Source organism: Gambusia affinis, linkage group LG16 (genome assembly GCF_019740435.1).
Source record: "Gambusia affinis linkage group LG16, SWU_Gaff_1.0, whole genome shotgun sequence".
NCBI classification, from domain to species: Eukaryota; Metazoa; Chordata; class Actinopteri; order Cyprinodontiformes; family Poeciliidae; genus Gambusia; species Gambusia affinis.
Window position 1 is genome coordinate 11,014,013 of NC_057883.1, and position 23,547 is coordinate 11,037,559.

The window sequence follows — 23,547 nt, forward strand, 5'->3', positions numbered from 1 at the left end:
AAAAATATCAACACTGACAGTAAGACAACAACATACACTATCAACTCCCTTTATAGAGGGATAAATAAAGCTTGCTGTTGCAGGAAGAGAGGAAATAATAAGATGCTGTGCTTTGTGAAAACTCTGAAAATGCTTAAGGGCAACTCAGAGTAAAAGCATGGCTGATACATATAGAATCAAACTACACTAACGGAAAAAAATATTCTAGCAAGGAAGCAAAAAAGGTAAATACATTAGAAACGCGAAATTCTAAAGAAACAAAACTAAAATGGAATCATCCTTTATTCATTTAAGACTGTTCTTCAGAGGTAGCAGGTGCAGCGAGTTACACCCAAACACGAGCTGAGCAGATACTTTGATATCCAGCACTGTCTTTGATCTCAACACGGTCCTTGGAACCAGCATAAAGACAGCCACACAGATCTTTTTCCTGGGCTCTCATTTCCAGGTCATCATTGCGGAAAGGAAGTATGGACTCCAGGCAACCGAGTCTTTGTAAAATGATATTGCTGAAGGACAGGGGAAGTCTGTGGAGACAGTCAGCTGGCCGGCCACTCGACGCTGCCAGGAACTGCAAGGCCAGCCTTTCAGCAAACACCCACATGAACTCTATTCACCGCTAACAGCAGCACTAATATCAGTCTTATGGGATGATGTGTCATCACCAGCCTCATTAACAAATTTACATTCCCAGGCCAGTTTCTTTTGACATGACAAAACAAAGTGATTTTGTCACTGGCAGCTCTTTTTTCAATTGACTGTTGTCAAATTTCCAAACAGCTCATCAAACCAAATAAAATTAAAGAAATGAAGATCTCAAAATTAAATAACAGTGATAAGTAAAAACACCAGCGAACAGAACTGTAACATTAATCCTCATACCACCATGTTCACCAGATGCTATAAATTCCAAGAACCATGAGCCTGAAAGTAACTCCTCCTTGACTCAAATGAAACACTCCTGCTTCAAATACTGGAGGAATTTTTTTTTACAAATGTTTTTCCAACTCAGCAATTTAAAAACTGGAAGAAAACCAAAAGATTACTGGCTGTAATTGCAGTGGAAGTTGATTCTACAAAGTATTCACTCGGAGGGGCAAAAAACTGATATCAGACCATCAAGTTTCAACTGTAAAATTGTTATTAATTTGTGAGTGATAAGCTGTTACACTGTAAATTTCTGTCATAAAATATGACAGAAGTGCTTGACTAGAGAAATTGTGTAAGACTGTCTCAGACAGAATGTGAATAAATGATGTGTCTTACCTCTAAATCAATCAGCAGCTCAATGAATCTTTCGCAGTAATGCACTTTTTCCATGGGAACAGGCCCTGTGAACAATAAAAGACATTGTGTTGAATGAAACTGCAGCTTAGATCTAACATCACACTTTTAAGAAAGATATGAAACACTGGATGTTGCAGTGCTGTAAAGGACCCATATTTTCATATTTTCATTAAAGAAATGCATGTGGACAACAATGAAGGTGTCATGGCTGTCCGAATGGACCTTTCTATAAGATGCTGCATGTTCAGCAGAGCGGCATGCTGGGACCCAACTCCTCATTAGGCGAGTGTGTTGTACACTTATAGTCGACGCATGCAGCAAGGATCAGAGTGAAGCGTATCCCGCTGGCCTTTAGATCATAATCTAGTATGTCAGCGTTGAATTCTACCTAAACACAGATTCTGTTTTTAGCATTCAGGTAGGGGGTCTGTGTGTCGGCCTGCATTACCAGACACCGCGGTCGGTGCCCGGGGGTGTACGGCGGCTGAGTGAATGCTTCTTCGCCAGCACTCAGAAGGAAAGTAGAAAACATTGTAACTCAAAGCATGCAATAAAAAAAGTGATATTTTCAATAGAGTGTATCTGTTGTGTATCTTCACATTTGTGGAACTTTTTTAATTCTCGCATAGCTTTAGCGACACTGATCCAAATGGCAAAAAAGGGGTCCAAGTTAAAAACTGTACAGTTCATTTAAACTTTCAACATGCCCCCCACGTTGTTGTTTTGCCTACTAAATCAAAAGGATACATTTGAATACAATATTTTTCAATACACTATCACTGCAATTTGATTTCTGTTATTTTTTTCTATTTTATGGGGTTCAAATCCCTTCAGAATGTTACTTTTTAGTGTTTTTCATAGGGTACAGATACTTTTCATCTATTGTTTATCAACCAATCTGCATGTAATGAATATATATATATAATTTGAAGAAAATAACATTTCTTTTTGTTAAAAAAAATAAAATGTAAATGCATATAGTTGTGAAAAATTCAACTAAAGTTCAACTGAAATTAAAACTACACTTCTGAAAAATCAAACCAAAAGGTGCTACACAATATGTAATCACTAAATATTTTTTGTTTTAGGGGTCAAAAACAATAAAACTGTATGAATATTGCTATAGCTGATGGACCTTGACTTTAAAACTTACGTTCACACAGAAAATAGAAAAAAATACAATCAATGACAATCTGTAAAAGATTCTTATCTTGACTGCAGATGTAGAACAATGAAGTTTCCCCTAAATAGTTAAAAAGATGTAGGACTGTGCCATGTTATTAATAATGTAAAAGGCAGTGATCAATAACAGAGATGTAGTTTTTTTTTCTTCTAATTTGATTTCATCCTATTTTATTCTACCCAATAAGAACCATTTCCCCAAGGAGCTAAATGCATTTCTTCCAATTACCCTCAGCTGGAACTGACATCAGAACGACCCGAAACTTTTTAATGAGAGACGAAAGGAAAGTCCTTTCCTTGGTTGCTCTGGGGAAGACAGAAAGAAAACAAATCAGTAGCTGCAAATCATGAATTATAATGTCATAATAACTATAGATCTTCTGAACGTGCTTAGCAAAGAAAATTATATTACTGCTCGACTGCTTCAGCATCCATCTTATCAAATTTTTTCTTGATTAGATTCCAAAACTTCTGCAGCTTGGGAACTTTCTTCAGCTCTTGTAGGAGTCTGGACTATAAATACACACACACACACACACAAATAAAAATAAGTCTGCATGGGGTAAAACTGAAATAAAAAAAGGGAAAATTACTAAGTCAATATTCACCACCAAAATTTAATTATGGCTATGATTTTAATCTTACTGGTAGGAGGCACATCCACATAGGCAGAGAGATGAGCTGCTGCACCTGTTCTCTGATCAGATCCACCTCCTGGGAAGAACAGAGGGATACAAAGAGATATAAAGAGGGAAGAATGCAGTCAGAATGCACAATGCATGACAGATTTTTATTGCATTTGGACCCTTAATAAAAGTCTCAAAATAAAATATTTACAAGCCTTTATAGGATGTGATTTCAGGCCAGCAAGCTATCACAGCAGATTCTGAGGTGAGACATCTGCAGTGTTTCCCTGTGGTCCCATGCAGTTATTTGGGAAAATTACAGAGTGCTGGCAGTGCTTTATCTGTTACTGCCACTTAGTGGGCATTATAAGTAACTACCTCAAATCTTAATTCATCTTTAATTAGGCAAATTTACACTGCTTGATGTTTATCTGGTTTTATCTACTTGTCTTTAACCCTCCTGTTATGTTTGTTTCTAGAGTACAGCAAAAATGTTCGTGGGTCAATTTGTTTAATCATGCTATAGTGTCAGAAACCAAAAGATTCCTCCAAAACATTTTTGTATCTGATTACTAACTCCAATACTAACCATTTCAATCAATATTTGTGCAATGATGTTTTTTTATTTCTCAGAAATTAAGGATCAATGACGACAACTTACTCATTTACTCATTTGGACATAAAAAAATGGAATTTACATTTTTAAGGTTCACTGATAAAAACATAGACACAAAAAAAACAACAATTTCCTTAAAATTGATCTTTGGTCATTTTTTTTACATTACACTTTTTTTTTTCAATGGGTGATCTTTATAATTAAACTTGAGACACACATACTACTCAGGGTCAAATTGACCCACTGACTAAAATCAAGATAAATGAGTCATGCAGATAGTATTTATGTTTTCCTCCACTTCTGCTGAGTGTCCACTCAGTGTGGGTGGAGTTTATCCACGGGAACAGAAAAGATTCCAGTCAAGAGTTGTATGAACACCTGCTTTCTCGCAGTTTCCTTGTGAAGTAAAGAGAATAGTGAGAAAGCGGGTTCGTGTGTGTGCACATGTGCATGTATGTGTGTGGTGTGTTGGGTTTGTGTGTGTGGTGAAATATGGTTTCTTGGTAGCTGCAAGAAAACATATAGAATTGGACATTTTTTTTTATCTTTTTTTGCACTTTAACTTGACTGCCAGGTCAAATTGAACCAAACAGTATCTCTGTAAAAAAGTAGACCCAGGGGGTGGTGCAAATGTGTAAAATGAATACATTTTCAATTTCTATGTAGAGTGCACCTATTAAGACAAATAGAAAAAGTTTCATGCATGGACAAGGCTTTTTAGTTCAGTTTTAATCAATAACTTTTTTGTAAATAAATTAAATTAAAAATAAGAATAACAATTAACCTTTTTGACCTGGACTCAACATTTTGGATTAGATATATTTTACTTCTCCCTCACCCCAACAATAGGGAAAATGTATCAAACTGTTTTAAGAAAATCTTGTCTGGATACCTATTTGACTATAAGAATACATGCCACTTATATTGTGTTTATTGCTGCTCACTGCCATTCAGTTTTCTGAAAGGAGGCTACACATCTTTGATTGACTTAAAATAAAAACATAGTTTAAATATTTATGAATGTTGTGTCTCAAAAAACACAGGTGATAATACTGTAGGAACCGTATTTACAATATTCGGTGTGCTACCAGCAGGATGGATACCTAAACAGTCGAATCAAAAAACTATGCGCTAATTTCAGCATGTTACACAACAAAAACGTATTTCCTGCACAGTAAGCAAATACTACTAAATTCATCAGACGTTTGTTAAATATATTTTGATATGTATATTCCTGACCTAATCTAAAGACCACATCAACTAATTTCATATTCATGTCTATAGTTATGAGGATGGTCGGTTAACTGCAGTTTAATGATGCACAAGCATGACCCAATGCTTTTGGCCCTATAATGTAGATAGGTCTCCCCTCTGAGATATGTGGAATGAGTTTTTTTTTTTTTTGGGTAAAGGAAATAATATCTCTGTTCCAAACAAAACGCCACACTTCCTGCTGAATTTCATTATGATTTACCTGAACTTATTGTTATAAATTCATAAGTTTTTTAATGGAGGTTCTTCCTAATTTCACACCATGTTTATATGAACTAAAGGATAAACATGCAATCTGGAATGCTCATATATAAATGGAGAAACTATCTTTTGCTTTCTTAGGGAGGTTTTCCATGAATTGTAAGGTGTTATAATAATACTAATACACACCAAACTGTTGAAGCAGTGGTCCAGGAAGACCAGAAGTATGGTTTGCTCCTTTAAGGTGAGTCCAGCCTCCTCGCCTGCCAGCACAGCTTCCATCACACGTTTGAAGAAAAACGGGAAGTGTGTGGGCTCCTTTTTGAACACCTGATAAACACCAAAAAAAGACCAGGAGAAAGTTGTAGAAAGACAATCTGTTTGGATGTTAAAAAAAAAATTGTGTAAGTATAGAAGGATACATATCAAGTGAGAATTTGGCACAACATGGATATAACAATTTTCTTACCTCCCAAGCTGGAACGTTTTCTCTGAACTTCTCATTGACAATGCAACAGATGGACATGATGAAGGCTTTGCTGGAGACCTCAGGTGTGTAATTCACCCACAGATAATTTTCAAGGTATTGACTAGGGTGAGGGGAAAATAAAATACAGTAAATAGTCAACACACTTATGGAAGCTTAATGTGTGAAGTAAGAAGATAAAATGGAAATACATTAACCTGAATTCAAGAAGCATAATTTTTCTGATGGCGAATCTGTAAACAATTCAAGAAGGAGTCATTTTTTTCTTCAACAGATATTTAACTGCAGTTTAAATAAAAAAACAAAAATATATATATTTACTTACTTTGATGAGAAAATCTCTTTTTCATAGACATCTTCCATCACCTAGACATAACAAATATGTCATGAGATGTAGGAACTTAACACATTTTTTTGGCCAAAGTGACATAAGTTTAAACTGGTATCCAAATGTCATTCAACTTGCTAAATGCAGTCTATTTCCAATAAAAGGTCACTAGTCAAAAATAAAGGAGGAGTGGGGAAAATATCAATTTGTTGCATTGTCGCAATATTTACAACTAACATCCCCATTCCGCGATTTTCTAATTCAGTGTAGTCCTTTATTGTCGCATATGACAGAAAACCATTATGCAAAAGGACTAAAGTCGTGGCAAACCGAACAACATATTTGCAATAAACATAAATCACATAATTATCTTTCAGATGCAGCATATGACTCACCTGAGGGTCAAAAGGCAGCTTTTCCTTTACATGGGGAGCCCAATATTTATTAGCCAGCTGATAACAAGAAACAAGACATAAAACATGTAATACCAATTATAAGAACACATTCATATAGACAATGTTGCTTACTGAGGTACGGATCTTATCGGTCCTTGCATTTAATTTTCAACAGCTACTAATATCTCTTGGCTAGAATAAGGGCACATATTAAAAGCTGAGACTTAAAGTTAGCATAACGCGTTGGTGTACGTGGTTACCTGCGTGACATATTCAGCATTTATTTGGGACACTGAAGGCGCTGCAACCTTTTTAGCTGGACTCTCTTTCTCCGTGGTGGCCATCTCAAAAGGCTGCCATTTGAAAGAAGAGGAAAACACAATAGAACAACATAGCTATTGGCACAATAGTAAACAATACAGCGGAACTAGGCTCCTGACGTGGATACTACATAGGTATAATGTTAAAAGCAATAATACAGTAAATAAAGATTGGGAGGCAGAAAGAGATTGTAAGTCCGGTTCAGAAGTAAAATTATTTAAAACGGATACAATAAAGTAAATTAAATAAATAAAAAACGTCATGGAAATAAATACTGAAGTAAGCTTACTAACCTTTAATATGTTTAATCAACATGAGCGTGACAAAACGCGCTGAAAGCGTCTAACTTCCTGAATGGGTACTTCCAGATAGTCGTCCCCAACTACAAACAATCCGCTCTTTTGTTCCGCTAAGTAAGGCGTTTATTCAGTAGAATATATGAGTTAAAATCAGTTTCACCACGTTTCTTCTTCAATCCACCTTTTACTTTCTTTATCAAGTCTTTCATCATTTTATTTGGCAGTTTTCAGCATATTTTGACAGCCAAATATAGCTCTCATCTTTTGGGATTTGGCTTGGATAGTTTCTTGTTTTCTTAAAAGTCACAACTTTACAAATTACACACTTTTTTGGTTATCATTTTTAATTCAAAACAATTCAAATTATAATGACAGAAAGAACTAAACTGGTATAGAACAAACGGGTTGGGTAAGCAAAACATCATTTCATATAAACAAATAACATTCTGTACTGTAAAGGCAAAATTCCTGGAAAAATTATTTTAAGAATTAAAAAACAACTTTCAAAATGCAATGAATGCATCAGCATAGTACTTAAAACAAATGTAGAATGGCCTTTTAAAAGTGCATGATACTTTTAATAAGGTCAAATTTAGTATAAACTAATGTTTAGAAGCTAAGACAAGGTTTACAGGAACTTAGCACATTCTTTTTGGCTCAAGAAATGAAGACATTAATCTCAAAGAAAATACATGCATCACTAAAGGTATACTGAAAATGTAAATTAGCAGCCTAGAGATTTACAACAAAAACATCTTCAATGTTTCTTCTCATCTTTGGATATTGGGTGTTTAATTATTAATGAGTGATTTAGCACAGTGCTTTTCTCTGAAACAACTGCACCTCTAAAGGCTTGCTTTGCTTTTTCAACATTAATATAGCATTCAGATGCTGAGTTAACCAACATAAAATGCTGATTTTAAACTAGTTTAACATATACATGTTTATATAAGACTGGCAAAGTGAAGCGTTTAGTTGACATATCATTGTGCAAATAAAGATCATGAATCGGAAATACAAAGACCTGGTCAAACAGTAAATATAATTTGTGTCTGTCTGGCTTCTTTGATTTGTTGAAGAGAAACATAACCATTATTCTTGTTTCAAGCCTCTTTTCAATCTATGTTCTTATTTTGTTATAAAATCTTGACTTGCACTTACCACAATGCTGACAACATTTGGAAATTATGAATGTATAGCTTGTAGTTTATAGAAAAACTCAAGGAACAGTCAACAAATAGATTAGATTAGGAGGAATGTTGCTGGCCCAAAGTTTGGATCATCCAGACACTTCTGAATCTGGAATGTGACCAAAAATGCCTCTCAAGTCACATTTTGCACAATATAAAACCAATAATCAGAATGTGACCTAATGTGTGTCATTTGTTATCATCTTACCATACATATTTAATTGAAAGCTACACAGTAATACTTGTAAGTGAAAATCATTTTCACTCTATTCAGTGGCATTGTCATTAGAAGTTAGATGAGGGCTTGATAAGAGTAAGCCATACAAATGACAATTTAGACCAACAGTCATTATGCAACATTAATGTTGCTGTTATGGCCAATAACCTATATTTAACAATATTATTTACTTTATGTACATTTTCCTACCACACGCCCAACTCCCTCCAAATCACATACACAAAAGATAAAAAGAGGAACACATAGCGGTTATTATATAAGTCCAGTTTTAAGTGAAAAATGACCGGCCAGTACTGATGTCAATAGCCATATATTGTGCTTAAGTGTCTTTCACCTAAGACCTGCTGCCTTGCAGCAAGAAGGTCCTGGGTTCGATTCCCGGCCCGGGGAATCTCCCTGTGCATGGTGGGTTCTCTCCGGGTTCTCCGGCTTCCTCCCACAGTCCAAAAACATGACTGTCAGGTTAATTAGTCTCTCTAAATTCTCCCTAGGTGTGAGTGTATGTGTGAATGGTTGTGTGTCCTGTATGTCTCTGTGTTGCCCTGTGACAGACTGGGGACCTGTCCAGGGTGTACCCCGCCTCTCACCCGGAACGTAGCTGGAGATTGGCACCAGCAACCCTCCTGACCCCATTAGGGACAAGGGTGAACAGAAAATGGATGGATGGCTGGATGGATGGATGTCTTTCACCTATTGTCAAATATACATATGCTCATTATTGGAGCAGTTACAGGTCACACAGAAAAGAAATCTACCAAACATAACATGAACTAGAAGTAAAGGTCATAAAAAATGTGAGAAAGCCTATACAAAAATAACAGAGAAAAAATAAATAAATGAGCAACATGAAAGCTAAATATTCACTTTAAAAAATTATTAAACCAAAAGAATGGATGTAATACCAGAGGAAAAAAAAAAATATTGTTTATCATTGTTTATTTAAGTGGAATACATAGTTTTGATACATTTACTCAACATGGTAATGATTTTATTCAAACTGTTCTTCTTCCAGTGAAATCATAAAAAAGCAAATAAGTATGTTTTATAAACAAGACATAGGTGTTCAAGCTCAATTTATTGTCCCTATTCTCTTATCCAACTATATTTTAAAAACTTTTTAGAATTTTGATTGAACCCAAATTTGTTTTTCTGTCTTTGGTGACATAAAAAATATACAATCTGAATCTTCAAAAAAGAACTTATTGAATCATTTTTGTGAAAAATATTAAATACTGTTTGCTCTAGCATGTTATAACCGCAGTACGTCAAGTGACCACATGAGGGAAGCATACACCACCAAACAGCATGAGGTTGCCAGCGGGTTCAGCAAAGTTTCATCAAGCGAATGCTGTGACTGTTAAGACATGCCGTACAACAGTTCTAGCTTGGAAGACAACGATTACGAAACACAAGGGATTCCAACTTGAAAACAAACAAAACCGCAATCACTGAGGCAAGAGGACCACAATGTGAGGAGAAGGCATTTCATGCTGTGACAAGGCCACTGCAGAGCTAGGGAACCCTATTGCAGCCTACTGGTGTAGGGGAAGGGGAAAAAAAAGTCACAGACATCAGCATGGTTTGCCTGGAGGTAGAAACACAGTTAAAGTCCATGTGCAAGGCCACAATGACAAGGGCCGCAGGCTGGTACACTCCACACAAAGGACAGTATTAGCTACAAAAGTCTGTTTCATTGTGGAGTGGTTGCAGGTCAGCTTGGTAGAAAATGTACGTTTGACAAAACACATGAAAAAAAGGATAAATGTCACCCTGTCTTTATTCATTTTGTAAAGCAGCCCAGTGGTGAGGACACAAAAACGCACGTCTGCCATGGGCCATCACATTGGCGGAGATGAGGATGTGAAGATGTAGCCGTGGTTTTGTCAGCGTGTGTATGAAAACACATCTAATAAAAGACATATTAGAAGGGCGAGTATGTGAAGGAAGAGTGATTATTTTGAAGTCTGTGAATGGTAAAAAAGAAAATCTAGAATCTGGCAGATTATAGATTTTTATTATAGCACACTGTTGCTGTGCTATAATAAAAAAGCCTATTTGTAAAGATCTGTGACTTTTGATTCTAGTCACAGATTTAAAGTTTAAAAAAAAATTCCAACCCTCTATAACCAATTAATTTTGCTTCAGATCTTCAAGAAGTGATATTTACTCTCAAATATTATTAGTTCCAAAAAGCCTTGGGAGTTAAAAAATATTTAATGAGGAATATTGAAAAAATTTCTTACATGTGTGTTTGCAGTATCTTGACACATCGTGACTGGGATTGTGCAAGGGTTCTGAACTAGCAAACAATTTAAACCAGGTTTTTAAAAGGACAATAAAACCCTGCTTGTTTTCTTTGCAGAGCTCTAATCAGACATGCACCTCTATTCTTCATAACCTTATGTTCATTTTGTGTTGAGTTTTTTCTTTTTTTTTTTTTTTTTACAACTGGATGCATACATTTAAATACAGTAAGGATTTTTTCTAATCTACATAATTAAAATTCCACATAAAACTTTAAAGTTATAGATATACCATTACAAATATGTGGTTTATCTGTTTAAGCAAGATGCATCCCAAACACATTTTTAGACCATCAACATAGTCTAAAACAGGTGTTTGGGACTGGTTAGCTTAGATAAACTAAACAGTTTATCTAAAGTGGTTAGTTAGGTTTAAGGCAAGCCTGGTTTTGTCCATTCCACAATTACTTTCAGTGCATTTTTGAGAGATTGTTCTGTTTCAGCATCCAACAATGTTCAATCAACTGGTGCATGTCTCTCCAATGACAGAAAAAATACACTAGATGTTCAGGAACAACGCAAGGACAAAAAACTCCTAAAACATCAGACGCACTGACCGAAAAATAGAAGGTACTGTTGCAAAATCAAAATCTTCAGGGAGAAATAAAACACACAGCTGATTACATGGAGAAACTAGAAGTAATTTTTGACAAATGTTAAATATGGTGGTGGCAGAAGTTGTATCTCTTGTTCAGCCCTTGATACGGTGTTCTACTGGTTTCACATATTTTCCAGGTTTAAAACACTTTCTTCATACAGTGGTTCAGAAACCAAGCCTTGGCAGAACCTCTGCAGAACTTGAAACCACAATAAGGAGGTATTAAAGCCATTTCCGTCAGATGTTATTGGCACGGTCATATCCAAAACATGTAGGACACTGGAAATCAAATGGACTCCAGTGCTGTAAAATTAAACGTCATCCAAATTGATATAAAGAACATAGAAATTGAACAACAATCGAGGTGCCAAAAAGACAGTAATTGAAAAAAATAACATTTTGTGCAATAGGTAAACAATGTTAAAATGTGAAGAGTATGTTGAGGTCTATTTGTTGGGCTGTTTAGGTGCAACATTAAGTAAAATCTTCTAAAAGTGAGCAGACATATTTCTGTTTTCTTTATGTATATTTATGTGGAATTAATAGCAGCATCTGGGATCAGGAATACAATACCTGACTCTACTCTGGAACTATAAAACATCATAGAACAAACACAATCAGAATCAGTTTTATTTGGCTAAGCTGGCGCACACTAAGAAATTTGATTTTGCTTACAATGCACAGACAATTTAAACATAAATGGTAAAGTAGTGGGATACATATAGGACTAGAATGCTTGCTCCCATAAATAATTGCTTGTTTGTATTTTTCCAACCCTCAATAAAAGTGTGAAGGCTCTATTGGCTACCTCTATTGTTCAATTTTTGATGACAACAATCAAAGCAACACTGTAGTGGGTAAAGATCAATAGCCTGCTCCACTTTGAGAGCACACTGGAGTGAATTGCCAGAGTGAAGATTCATTCAAACTTAGATTATCAATACAAATCATGATCTTCAAGAGAAAAAAAAATGCTTCAGATGCAATGGTTAATGGTGTTATTTTCTTTCAACATGGTTACAACTCATCCATTGATATCCCCCTCAACACAGAGAGGACACACACTTGCCCTGCAGCTTTGTGTCCTAGTGTCCTTCTATTAACCAGGCTGCCTTGGAATCGATAGAAAACATAAAGAGGCTTAATCTTTTCAGGTGCTTGGCACTGATTGCCTATTACACAATAATAACACACCCAGTGCCCTGTGGAGCATGAGAGAGAAACTCGCTCACCTCATACAAATACATTACACACATCTCCAAAGCTATGACACAGTAAATCTATAGGTCTGCAACCGACAGAGGCGGTGTCAGAGGTGAAGCTCAGCTGTGATGAGCGGCGTCAGAGAAATTCCACCAGAAGCAGTAAGATATCATGGAAGGGAGTTTATTGCCTGCTGGAATGAAAGAAGTTTTCTGGTATGCACCTTTAGATTAAAGACACTCCAAAGGGTGCAGTAAATACATCCCTACAGCTACACACTTGCACATTTTACATTTGTCACTGATGAACAGCAACACTGTCAAGACTAAAGGGAAATTTCCATCCCCCCCTTCATTTATGTTCTTCTTTAAGTCTAAAGTTATACAGTAGCTTTACCAGAAAAGTGTCTCTGAATCATATGTGGATTGGGGGAATCTTCCCCTTGACTACAAGTGTGTTATTATAAACTGAGCCAGCAGGATAAGTGGAGGATCTGGGAGTCAGGCAGACCCAGGACAGGAACCAAGGCCACAGATGGACTGGATTCTCCTAAGGTGTTCTGTAAACTTTCTTCAAGTCCTGTAAGATATAAACAGCACAGAAGAGACAAGGTGAAAGCCAGAAATCAGGGGAACCTAACCTAAACCTGCATTATTGTTAAACTGAAGGGAAACAATACCCAATTTATGTTGACATAAACATAAATTGTTTATTTATGTTTATGATACCCCTAAATAAGATCCAGGAAAGTCAATTATATTCAGAAGTCACTTAATTAGTTCACAGAATCCACTCAAGTCAATATATTACCATTTTTCTTAAACATCAGTGAAGAAAGAGCATCATGAAGGCCAATGAACACAGCAGTAGAGGGTACACTAGTGAAAAAGCTTAAAGATGGGTTAGTTTTTATTTAATATCGCAAGCTTTGATCATTTTATAGAGAACTGCTCATCTCTTGTTCAAAAATAAAGAGTATGACACAGGACATGTAAGGCAACCTAAATTGACAGACTAGTTGAGGAGAAGAATATTTAGAGAAGCAGTAAAGAGCCCCATGGTGACTGTTGAAGAGGAGCAGAGAGCCACTGCTCAGGTGGAAGAATCTGTCAACAGGACCACCATTAGTCACGCATTCCAGCAATTGTTCAATGAACCCCCTAAGAAATCCCACTAAAGTTCGCCACACTCCAGGTACGAGGCAGGAAACAAGTAGAAAATGGCGCTCCGGTCAAATGAGACTAATACTGAATTTTTTTGGTTGACGCAAAGCAGTATGTACATGTGAAACGATACTAACATTGCACATCACCTAGAACACATCATCCCATCATAGATGATATCATACAGTGGGAAGGTTTTTCATCAGCCGTAATGGGAAATCCTGTTAGAGAAGATAAATGGTCTACTGCAGTCAATCTGGTAGAGATGCCTCACAACTTCTGTCTTTAACTGGAATAAAAGGTTCTTCCAGAAACTATTAACTTAGGAGGGCTGAATTAACACACTTTTCAGGCTTTATTTGTAAAAAAAGAAATCACACTATAACATTTCACATTAGTGCGCTTTCTGTTGGTCTGTACATAAAAGCAAGTAATGTTCTGGAGCCAGGTGACAAAATATGAAAATATTCAAGGCAGTGTAACCTTCAACCAGAGAGGTAGCATTAAGTTCAAGTTTAAAAGGCGGATGGCTACCTTTTACTCCCCACTAAATCATCTCTCTGTAGTGAATGTTGGGGGAAGCCAGTACAACTGATCCTCTGTTTGTTAACACGTTATTGTGTCTGCAGCCGGACTATTGGGCTGTGGACTTTTGAGAATTCACTGAGCACATCAGAGCCAAGCCTGATGACAGTCTGTCTGTTTAGCAGCAGGCAGCTGAGATGTTGCTCTAATTGGTCACAAGAGCCTCACCGTCTCCAGTCCAGCCTCCTTTCTTCTCTTCTACCATGTTGGACAAGACTCAGATGTGACTCTACGTTGTAAGTAACATCAAGCTGCATAATCTCTATTATAATCTTAAAAGGCAAAGAAGCAACAAATTTCTAATACAATTCTTTGTTACTCTGTCCTACTTTATGACATTTGTGTGAACTTGCAGAAAGTAAAGTCAGCACATGGAGGTTTCAAGAGCAGTTAGGTTGTTAATAAGTCTCACTCTCTCTCATTTGATGCACACACAGCATGGCGAACTCCCTCACAAAGAACCCAAAACCCTAATTAGCTAATATGCACCATGGCTTAAAATGCCCCTACTGAACATGGGCCTTTTTGGAAGGTATAAAAAGCCTAAATATGTGTTATCAGAGCGCAATGGGAAGTGGGGTCCTCTTTAGATAGTTGGCTGACAACCGAGCAGGCCGCAGAGATCACAGACTGAGGATGGTTTTATTAGGAGAAGAAACAAACCCTTCATCACACCTTGCACACTAAGCCTGTTTAATGTCTGAATGTTTTAATCTTTGTACTACTGGATGGGAAATAATTGCTCTCTCTTTGAGGTACTTTCAGTGACTGTACTCACCGGCAGGTCTGCGTTTATAAAAGGGAGACAACGAGAGGGGTGAAGGTGACATGAATGACCATGCAATTTTGTGTTGTTTCCTTTTTTAAAATCTTTATTAGTCAAATTAGAGGAACGGCAGCTCTCTTTTTTAAACCTCTCGCAATGATGTGCTCGAATTACACTCAAATGTACTCTATGTGCACTTTTACTAATGGGTATGGTTAGGAGCCAGAGATTATAATTGTGATATACTGATTTCTAGACAGGTCATATGATCCACTGAACTAAATACTAATTAGTAGGTTTAGGGTTATAGCAGTACAGACCAAAGAGACAAAAAAAGAAACGACTGCTCTGGGAGTGTGGTGCACCGATTGAAACACTTGAAAATGTATAACCACCTTAAAAGCAGTATGTTGTTAAAATAAAACAACATCTCAAATTAATGTAAGCATAAACATGCAAAGAACAGCTTGTCTTTGTTCTTTATCATTTTATCTTTTCTAATCAGTCTGAAACCAACATTTACATATTTTATCCATTGACTTCTACTGATGTTTTCTGTACTATTACAGAATGGTAATATTATTACTTGGGACTTACAAAGTAACCATTTTGTATGGATATTCTGCACAAAAATTAGAGGTTTAAAGGGTTAAGGTTATACACCTTATGTATTAATGGCTAGCCAGCAAAAACAAAAGTTTTTTGTTTTAAAATCAAAGATCTGAAAAGTGTGGTATACATTTGTATTTAACATTTGTGAATAATTCACAGAACCACTTTTCACTATAATCTTATCTGCAAATTTTCTTTAATTTGTGCATACGCTTCTAGCGCGCTGCCTGTACGCTTAGTGTCATTGTTCAACAAGTATGAATCTCCAGGCTTGAGTCTCTTGCAGCTGTTAACTGGCTTTCGTTCAGGATTGTCCAGTATTTAACTAGTGAGAGTTTTTCTATGAACTTTGACCAGTCTCCCTGTCTAACCTGAAGAAAAACGTCCCTCCCAGCATGACCTAGTCACCACCATGTTTTACTGTGGGGATGGTGTGTTCAGGATGTTGTGCAAAGGCAGTTGTTTGCCACACATAGGGCTTTATATGTAGGTGCAAAAGTTCAGTTTTGGTCTCATTTGAGCAGATTACCTTCTTCCATATTTGCTGCGTCTCCTACACAGCTCGTGGCAAAGTCAAAACAAGATTTTTATGACTTTCTTTCAATGAAGATTTTGTTCATACCACTTTTCAATAAAAGCCAGATTCGCTTAATGTAAGACTAATAAATATTTTGTCAACACATGCTTCCACATAGGCTAAGTAGCTCCTCCAGAGTTACTGGTATTGCTTTATAACTTCACTCTCCTTGAGGTCTCTCCAGTTGTTTATGCTTGACATATCTGGTTATGCTCCTCTGACCATTCTCTAAAATCTTTTGAGGCCTTCATACTGACTGACGTTTCACTTTTCACCTTGTGTTTCTCTAACACATAAACTCTCAATAAGATACTCTGTAGTTTTGCAAGGAGTGTAGTCATTAAATCTTTTAGAACACAAAATTATTTTGTACTTCTCATCTATGTATAAACTTCTATAATAATCACAAGATATTATTTTGATCATTTATTTTTTAAAAATGCTGAAGATTTTATTAAGCTGTGGGGTCATATCTGCAAAAAAAAACCCCAAAAAACCTTTCTATCGTAAGTAACAAGTTGAGACAAGATGTTTAAAGGTTTCATTTGAGCCATATGCCACGTCTATCAACTGTGAATCCTACAGTGAGCAAAACAAGGAGGGGTTGTGCAGTCGCATTTCGCTCCGCTGTACGTCCCTGCAGTGACAGCAACAATAGTAAGGCAGTGACTGCTGGCGCCAGAGGTGTTACTTTTCCCCGTTTGACTTTTTGGATTTATCACCCAATGAGCATCAGCTTTGACCCATAAAGATGCCAGCGGGTAAGCTCGCAGGGCCTGGCTGTGTAAGCATCAGAAGGTAACGGATTTCATCTCAGCAATGAGTCAATAAATGGTTTTAGGGGAGCTTTCTGTGCAGTTCATAATCCAAGAAACATACATGTGAAGGATTAGGATATGGCTGTTAAAAAAAAAAAAAAAAAAAAAAAAAAAAAAGCGATTTAAAGCTAAGCCCCACTTTTATTGCAGTATAATGTATAAATATGGATTTAAAAGGAAACATTGTAATAATCTGTTTGCTGAATATCTCTTGTGAATGTTTGAGGAAAAGGACTGACAAGCATCATAAATGCTCAGAAGCAGGAATATAATTAGTCAACAACATAAACAGCACTGACTCACTGTCATACCATTTTAAGACACATTCTGAGCACGCTGACCTCCTTCTATTCACTATTGGTTACCATAATTCAATGTTGTGAGAATGATAAGCTATATCAAAGTTAAAAATGACTGAAAGACGACTGGTTTGGCAAAGATTCAGAAATGCTAAATGACTGCTTTGGTGACGGCCTGACAGCTGAGCTTATGTGATCGATGTGTTCATCGCCCTTTCCTCTCACAGAGAACATCTTTCAGGATAAAACAAACACTGCGCTGCGTTTTGTCTTGACGAGATCCTAGAATCCTGGGAGCCGGAGACGGCGGTGTATAAAAGTGTAATGATGACAAAAGACTGTGCCAGCTGCCTGGGTTACTGTACACACTGAAGACACAACAAATGGCTTACAATAATTAAACACAGGAAGAAGAGGAGATCCTCTGGGGAGACTGTTTCCTTGAATACTTTATGATGGCTTAACTAATGTTGGCTCAAACTTTTTCTGAAAACAGAACACAGAGCAAGAGAGGCTGTCATGTCGCTTCCATTAAAAGAGTGTTATGGAGCTCAACTTGCAAAACCAGAACATGTCATGAGTGTTATACTTAACAGGAAGGCTTCTATGGGATTAATCCTCTCTGTAAGAGAAAGCATTAGATCACTTTAAATCTGGCATGTACAACAATCATAGATAATAAATCACCAACAGGTGAAGAGAATAATGATGTTGCAATTTAAAGTTCAACTGGAAAACCTTCTGTCCTTGTAGTCATACATATGTTTCTGTTTAACTAAGTACAAAACTGTTGGTGGTTTAGCATGTCACAGTGGCCATCCAACAGATGGAAGTGTAACTTGCTGATGTGACCCAAAATCTGTAGGGATGTGTTGAAGAAACTAGATATATATACAACCTATTATCAAAAGTGATTTCAGGTTTTCCAAACACTTTCATGAGTGTTTGAAGTCAAGCATCTCATCATGCTGCAAATATTTGTGAAACAATGGGTTTCAAGTGGAACAGCTGCTACACCATTTTTAAAAGTTGAGGTGCAAACTTATATTTCTAGTCCTCCGTTTTTGACCCAAGGAAATCTGATCACTCCCCGTGGTTCAAGTTTACAAAGTCTCTGTCAACTCTCATTGGACTTTTTAAACTTCCAACCAAAACATAAAGATTACAAGTGCTAAATTACAGCCCCACCCTAGTTCCCTTCAAAGTTGACTTGATACAACTCTGCATAAAAGTTGCTTTGTTTCAATGCGATCTCTTCAGTCGGACAGTTTACAGCAATGAATAGGGATCTTAAAATTTATAAAATCTCATTCAGCCTTTAAAGTGTTATAACACACATTGGAGGTTTAGGGTGACTCAGATAACTGAACTGTAAACAATAAGCAATTATGCCTCCTCCAGCAGAAACATGTGAACAATACAAGTTGTGTAAGGACATGAATGAGCAAGTCTGGAGATTAGAAACTTGATTAGTTTGCACAGAGTCAATCCAATAGAACACAATGGGATGAATTAGGATGGAGACTTTGTCCAACATCAGTGTCTGACCTCACAAATATTCTCCTAGAAGGATGATCAAAAAATTTACATAAACACACTCCTAAATCTTAACAGAAAATTCACCAGGAAAAAGGCATACCACTGTAAAAACCTTTGTGTTAACAACAGAATGTGATAGAAATTAATTTATGTGCATGAAATCAAAACATTTATGGCAATATATTGTTATAATTGTGTATATTTCATTTGTTTTTCTTTTTTTCCTTATTTAGAATTAAACTCTTAAACTTTATTAAACTTTTTTCTTGTATTCATGAAACGGTGGTGCTATGCCTATGCTGTTTGAGACCCACTGACGTAAAGTTTAAGACTCACACACAACAAATATTCTGACAGCAAAAGGTCAACATAATGAATGGGCCAGTTGCTTATATGACGGTATGTTAAGGTTTCAACATTTATTCCTCTTTAAAGTGTATTTTAATAAGAGCGCAAAGAAACATCTCATTTCATTGAAGTTTTTTTCCTGACCGTATGGAACATGTAGTCAAGAAGCGTTGCACTTACTCCATCAAACAAAAAATAAATTGAAGAAATCACATTATCCTACAGCCTTCAAACTAAGAAAATATATTATATATATTTTAGCACAAAATAGTTAAAAATTTATCAGGCAATAAATTGATTTTATTGATTAATCAAATTTCCTTCACCAATGCAGTTCTCAGGTTTCTATAGTTCCAAGTGAATTTTAAGCTATTTTCTGTCTCCGTCTTTTTTAAGGGAAAAAAGTGACGGAAAAATAAATAAATTAAAATCTGGGATTTTAATTTTATACCATATTGCACCAGCCCTAACTTTGGAAACATTGACGGGTGGTGGCCCTGTCGTATCCCCACCATGACTGCACCTTTTTTGTTATGACAGCGTGGTGGTAGTGTCATTAGAAGCATACCTTGAACTATCTGCTGAATTGGTGAGGGGCTGCACTTGTAGAACACCCTTGCACACTGTGGTACCAACTTGGCCTCTATCGCCTTTGTGGCCTTCATGAAAGCCGTGCCAAGTTCTTCTGTGATGCTTTTCACATCAGCGATTCCCAGGTCGCTCCCGCAGGCGATCATCGAAAGTGATAGCGAAGCACTCCTACGGTCAGCAGACAACATGGTGTGGCACCGTATGGATCCGCACACCATCTTTGTTGTAACATGCTGGGTAGTTCTTCTGGAGGGATCGTCATTCACTGCAGTCACATGAAGCTCAACGGCTGCATCCTTGGGTAGGGCAGGTATCACAACAATCAGCAGTGGCGCAAGTTTGATCTCAGATTCCCACAGCAACTCCTGCAAGTAGACAGATGGTATTCAAATTAACCTCATGGGAAATTACATACTGTGTGTTTTACCGCAGACTACAATCAATCAAATGCACGACCCTCCTGCTGAGACGCATGTTGCAGTTTCTGAACATAAGCACTAACCCATCAGTGTTAATATAAAGCCCATCAGAATAACACTGCCACACAGCACTAAGACAGGCTTTTTGCTTGACAGATTGACAACCTATCAATTAAAATGAGATTGTTAAATGACCCTTGGTAATGATAGTGTGCAAACAATACAAAAAGAATCCAGCGTCTGCAACCACAAACAAAACGCAATTCTCTTTTTAGGTGCATTTGGCAAAATGACAGATTCTCCGAGATGACTTCTCACCTTTTTTGAGAAGATCATTCACAACATGTTTCATCACACACATTTAGATGCTCAATTTTATCAATTGGGGGTGAAATATCTTTATTTTCTTTCTTCTCCTCTGGATGGAAGAGCCATTATCAAAAACAAAATGTCTTAGAGCAGTGTTACAACGTGGCCTTCTAATGATACTTGGCTGCGGCTTCATCTGCTAATGGGAGAGAAATGAGTGTTTTATGTAACCGTCATTCCAATCGGAGTCGATAGGGCAAAAACACTTAACCCCCTTTTCAATTTGCTGGATCAATTTTCATCCACTTACACCCTACTTCGTAAGTGCAGAATAATAACAGGTTACTTACATTTTATTTTGATACTCGCACGCACACACACAAACAAAAATAAAGAAATCATTAACAAGACCAGATGATGGCCCCTTTGTCCCTTCACGAGACGGAGGCTCGTCATGACCCAATCTGCTGCCGAAGCAGCACTTAGCTTCAGATTAAATTTAAGCAAACCCTGGCAAAACTAAAAGAACAAAAACAGAAATCAGTGTGTTTTTAATGAGCATATAAGAATGGGCTTGCTGAGGACTATCTGTACTTGGCTGTTTTTTGAAGAGAGCTTGTTTGTAGTGGAATCAAAGAAGCCCACAACAATAGCCATGTCAGCACCGTGTCAGGCAGAGTGACAGCACATATACGTGTCCAGCGCTTTGATAAATGTTATATTAGCACTTCTGGCACCGGCTAGGTATTCTCCTGGAGGGAACAGCTCCAGCACTTGTCAATAGTGATTGAACGTGGAACAGAGTGCAAAGTAGTGGGAGAAGTGACAGGACGGGGAGTTCTTGCTCAGCCAGGCTTAAAGGCCACCCTGCAGGCCTTGAGTGCCAGGGTACTATACCCAACCGGCAGCCTGTGAGGGGGATTTGAGGACTTCAGCATAGTGCTTCAGCCTCTGGCAGGATTTTATTGCCACAGCACAGTTGCTGACTTTTTATAAGAGCTGTCGGATAAGCTTACATCAGTTCTCGTTTCTTTCTTTCTTTTTTTTCCCCCCCTACCTACCGCGATTCAACATGAAGTGGGAAGTTCACCCAACAGTTCTGTGAATCAAAATGTACTAGGTGCATCTCAGTGAATCAGAATATTATCAAAAAGTTAGATTACTTGATACAAATGTGCAACAATAAGATGACTAGAATACTATTTTCTCATTTTGCAATCCAGTCTTTTCTGCCTTTTGTACAGGTAAGATCCTCGTGACGTTGTCTCTGGTTCAGGAGTGACTTGACATAAGAAATGAATGTAGTCCATCTCCTGGATACATTGGTGTAGTGGCTATTAGAGAACTGACACCATTGATTCTCTCTCACTTCACGATTCTCTCAAGAATGTGGTTATCCATGGTTGTGCATATTTTTATGCTACAGTTTTTCCTATCGATTAACTTTCCATTTATATGTTTTGCTACATCACCCTGAAGGGTCAGTTAGTTTGTGAAGGGTGTTGATGACTATCTGGTGGAAAACTGTCACACCATCAGTCTGTCCCGTGATTGTGTAGGCCATGATATAACATTTCTGAATTAAATAAAAGGTTTTAATGGTCCTTTATAATAAAGGAATTTTCTGACAAACTAAATTTTAGGTTTTTATTTGCTATAAGCTGTTATCACAAACATTAAAAGGAAAAAAAAAACTTTTTGAACTGCATCACTATGTGTAATAAATCAACAAGATTTTAAATGTTTGAAGGAATGATTTTCAGAATTAATAGCATACACCTTATGTGTGTTTCCGTGTGTGCCCATGGATCGGTGTAAACAGTTCTGTTACTCTATGCATCAAAGTTTATGAAAAAGGAGAAGAAAGAAAGAACTTTCATTTCTACCTGATTGGACATCATTAATTAAATAATCTGACAAAATACAGCGTTTGATATATGATGGAGCCTGAGTGCTGGAGAGGCAAGTTGTGAGGGCTGGTAGGTGGCAAGTGTGTGCGCGTTTGCGTTCATGTGTGTGTGTGTGTGTGCATTCAAAGGCCTCTGTTCTACTCCTCGCCAGCCGCTTAACCCAATCCATCTCATTACTTCATGCCACTTCAGTTCCAGGGCATGCACCATTCCCCCTGTGCTCTGCCTCACTCTGTAGATAGCAAGGTAAAAGCACATACAGTCTGAATCTGCTCCATCAGCTCCCTACCCTGATGGGGCGTGACCTGCTTCTCTTTATGTTTGTTTTCCTTTTCCTCGGCCCCCCACCTCCCACCTACCCAATCCTTCCCTCCAACTTGTGCCCATGCGCCTGGAGCGTGTGGTGGGTTGGAGGGCCGATAGGCATGAAAGCCGAACGGTAAACACGGTAATAAGGAAGTGGTGTAAAGGAGGGGAACAGCAGGGAGCTGATAGGGGTGCACAGCTTAGCCAGTTCCCCTACATTTCCTGCCCAGCAGGATGCCTTCAGCATGTGCTTCTTATGTCTCAGCACTTACTGTAGTGCTGTCAGTCTGCTATAATACAACCCCCCTGCCTCCCCAATTCCCTCTTTTATTCGCTGGCTTTTCTCAGATTCCACTCTGAGGCTTGTTAGATTGTTTGTGTAAATGAAACGCACGGATGCCAGTGGGGTGTAAAAGAGTTTATAATTATTTGGCCATTTTTATATTGCAGAAATAACTAGTTTCTCTGTCTATTCAGAAAAGAAACTTCATACTTAATTTTAGCGTGGACCCATAAAGAAAAGGGGATTTGTTTTGGATGAAAGAATGTGGTATTTGTAACTCCTGATTTAGGCCTTCAAAAAGGGATGGAGATAAAACATTTATTGGCTTTTACATACATGCATATCCCCTGTTTCATCAAACATTCTTGCATGCATGATGACAAACAGGCTCTTTGCGGTTTAATGCAGCGTAAATACAATTTCACACATGTAGCAACTCCAGTATGCTCCCAATTAACCCTGCAAGATTCTTCATC

General features: G+C 37.4%; 2 protein-coding genes across 6 annotated transcripts in view; both read right to left on the bottom strand.

Annotated features, from left to right (window-relative positions):
- aqr (aquarius intron-binding spliceosomal factor) overlaps positions 1-7,097 on the bottom strand; it is a 44,999-nt gene extending 37,902 nt beyond the window's left edge. For 2 of the 3 annotated variants that reach the window (XM_044143294.1, XM_044143292.1), the window contains exons 1-11: positions 7,009-7,092; positions 6,655-6,747; positions 6,395-6,451; positions 5,997-6,037; positions 5,869-5,904; positions 5,654-5,774; positions 5,374-5,514; positions 3,115-3,183; positions 2,882-2,982; positions 2,699-2,775; positions 1,267-1,331 (exon numbers count right to left, since the gene is read on the bottom strand). In XM_044143294.1, the coding sequence (XP_043999229.1) occupies positions 1,267-1,331; positions 2,699-2,775; positions 2,882-2,982; positions 3,115-3,183; positions 5,374-5,514; positions 5,654-5,774; positions 5,869-5,904; positions 5,997-6,037; positions 6,395-6,451; positions 6,655-6,738 (792 nt within the window). In that variant the 5' untranslated portion in view covers positions 6,739-6,747; positions 7,009-7,092. Of the gene's footprint in view, positions 1-1,266; positions 1,332-2,698; positions 2,776-2,881; positions 2,983-3,114; positions 3,184-5,373; positions 5,515-5,653; positions 5,775-5,868; positions 5,905-5,996; positions 6,038-6,394; positions 6,452-6,654; positions 6,748-7,008 lie in introns of all 3 variants that reach the window. The other variant, XM_044143293.1, reaches the window with a different exon arrangement.
- Positions 7,098-12,713: 5,616 nt separating this feature from the next.
- dph6 (diphthamine biosynthesis 6) overlaps positions 12,714-23,547 on the bottom strand; it is an 81,003-nt gene continuing 70,169 nt past the window's right edge. For all 3 annotated transcript variants that reach the window (XM_044143409.1, XM_044143410.1, XM_044143411.1), the window contains 2 exons: positions 19,822-20,209; positions 12,714-13,125 (listed from right to left, as the gene is read on the bottom strand). In XM_044143409.1, the coding sequence (XP_043999344.1) occupies positions 13,007-13,125; positions 19,822-20,209 (507 nt within the window). In that variant the 3' untranslated portion in view covers positions 12,714-13,006. The remainder of the gene's footprint in view (positions 13,126-19,821; positions 20,210-23,547) is intronic.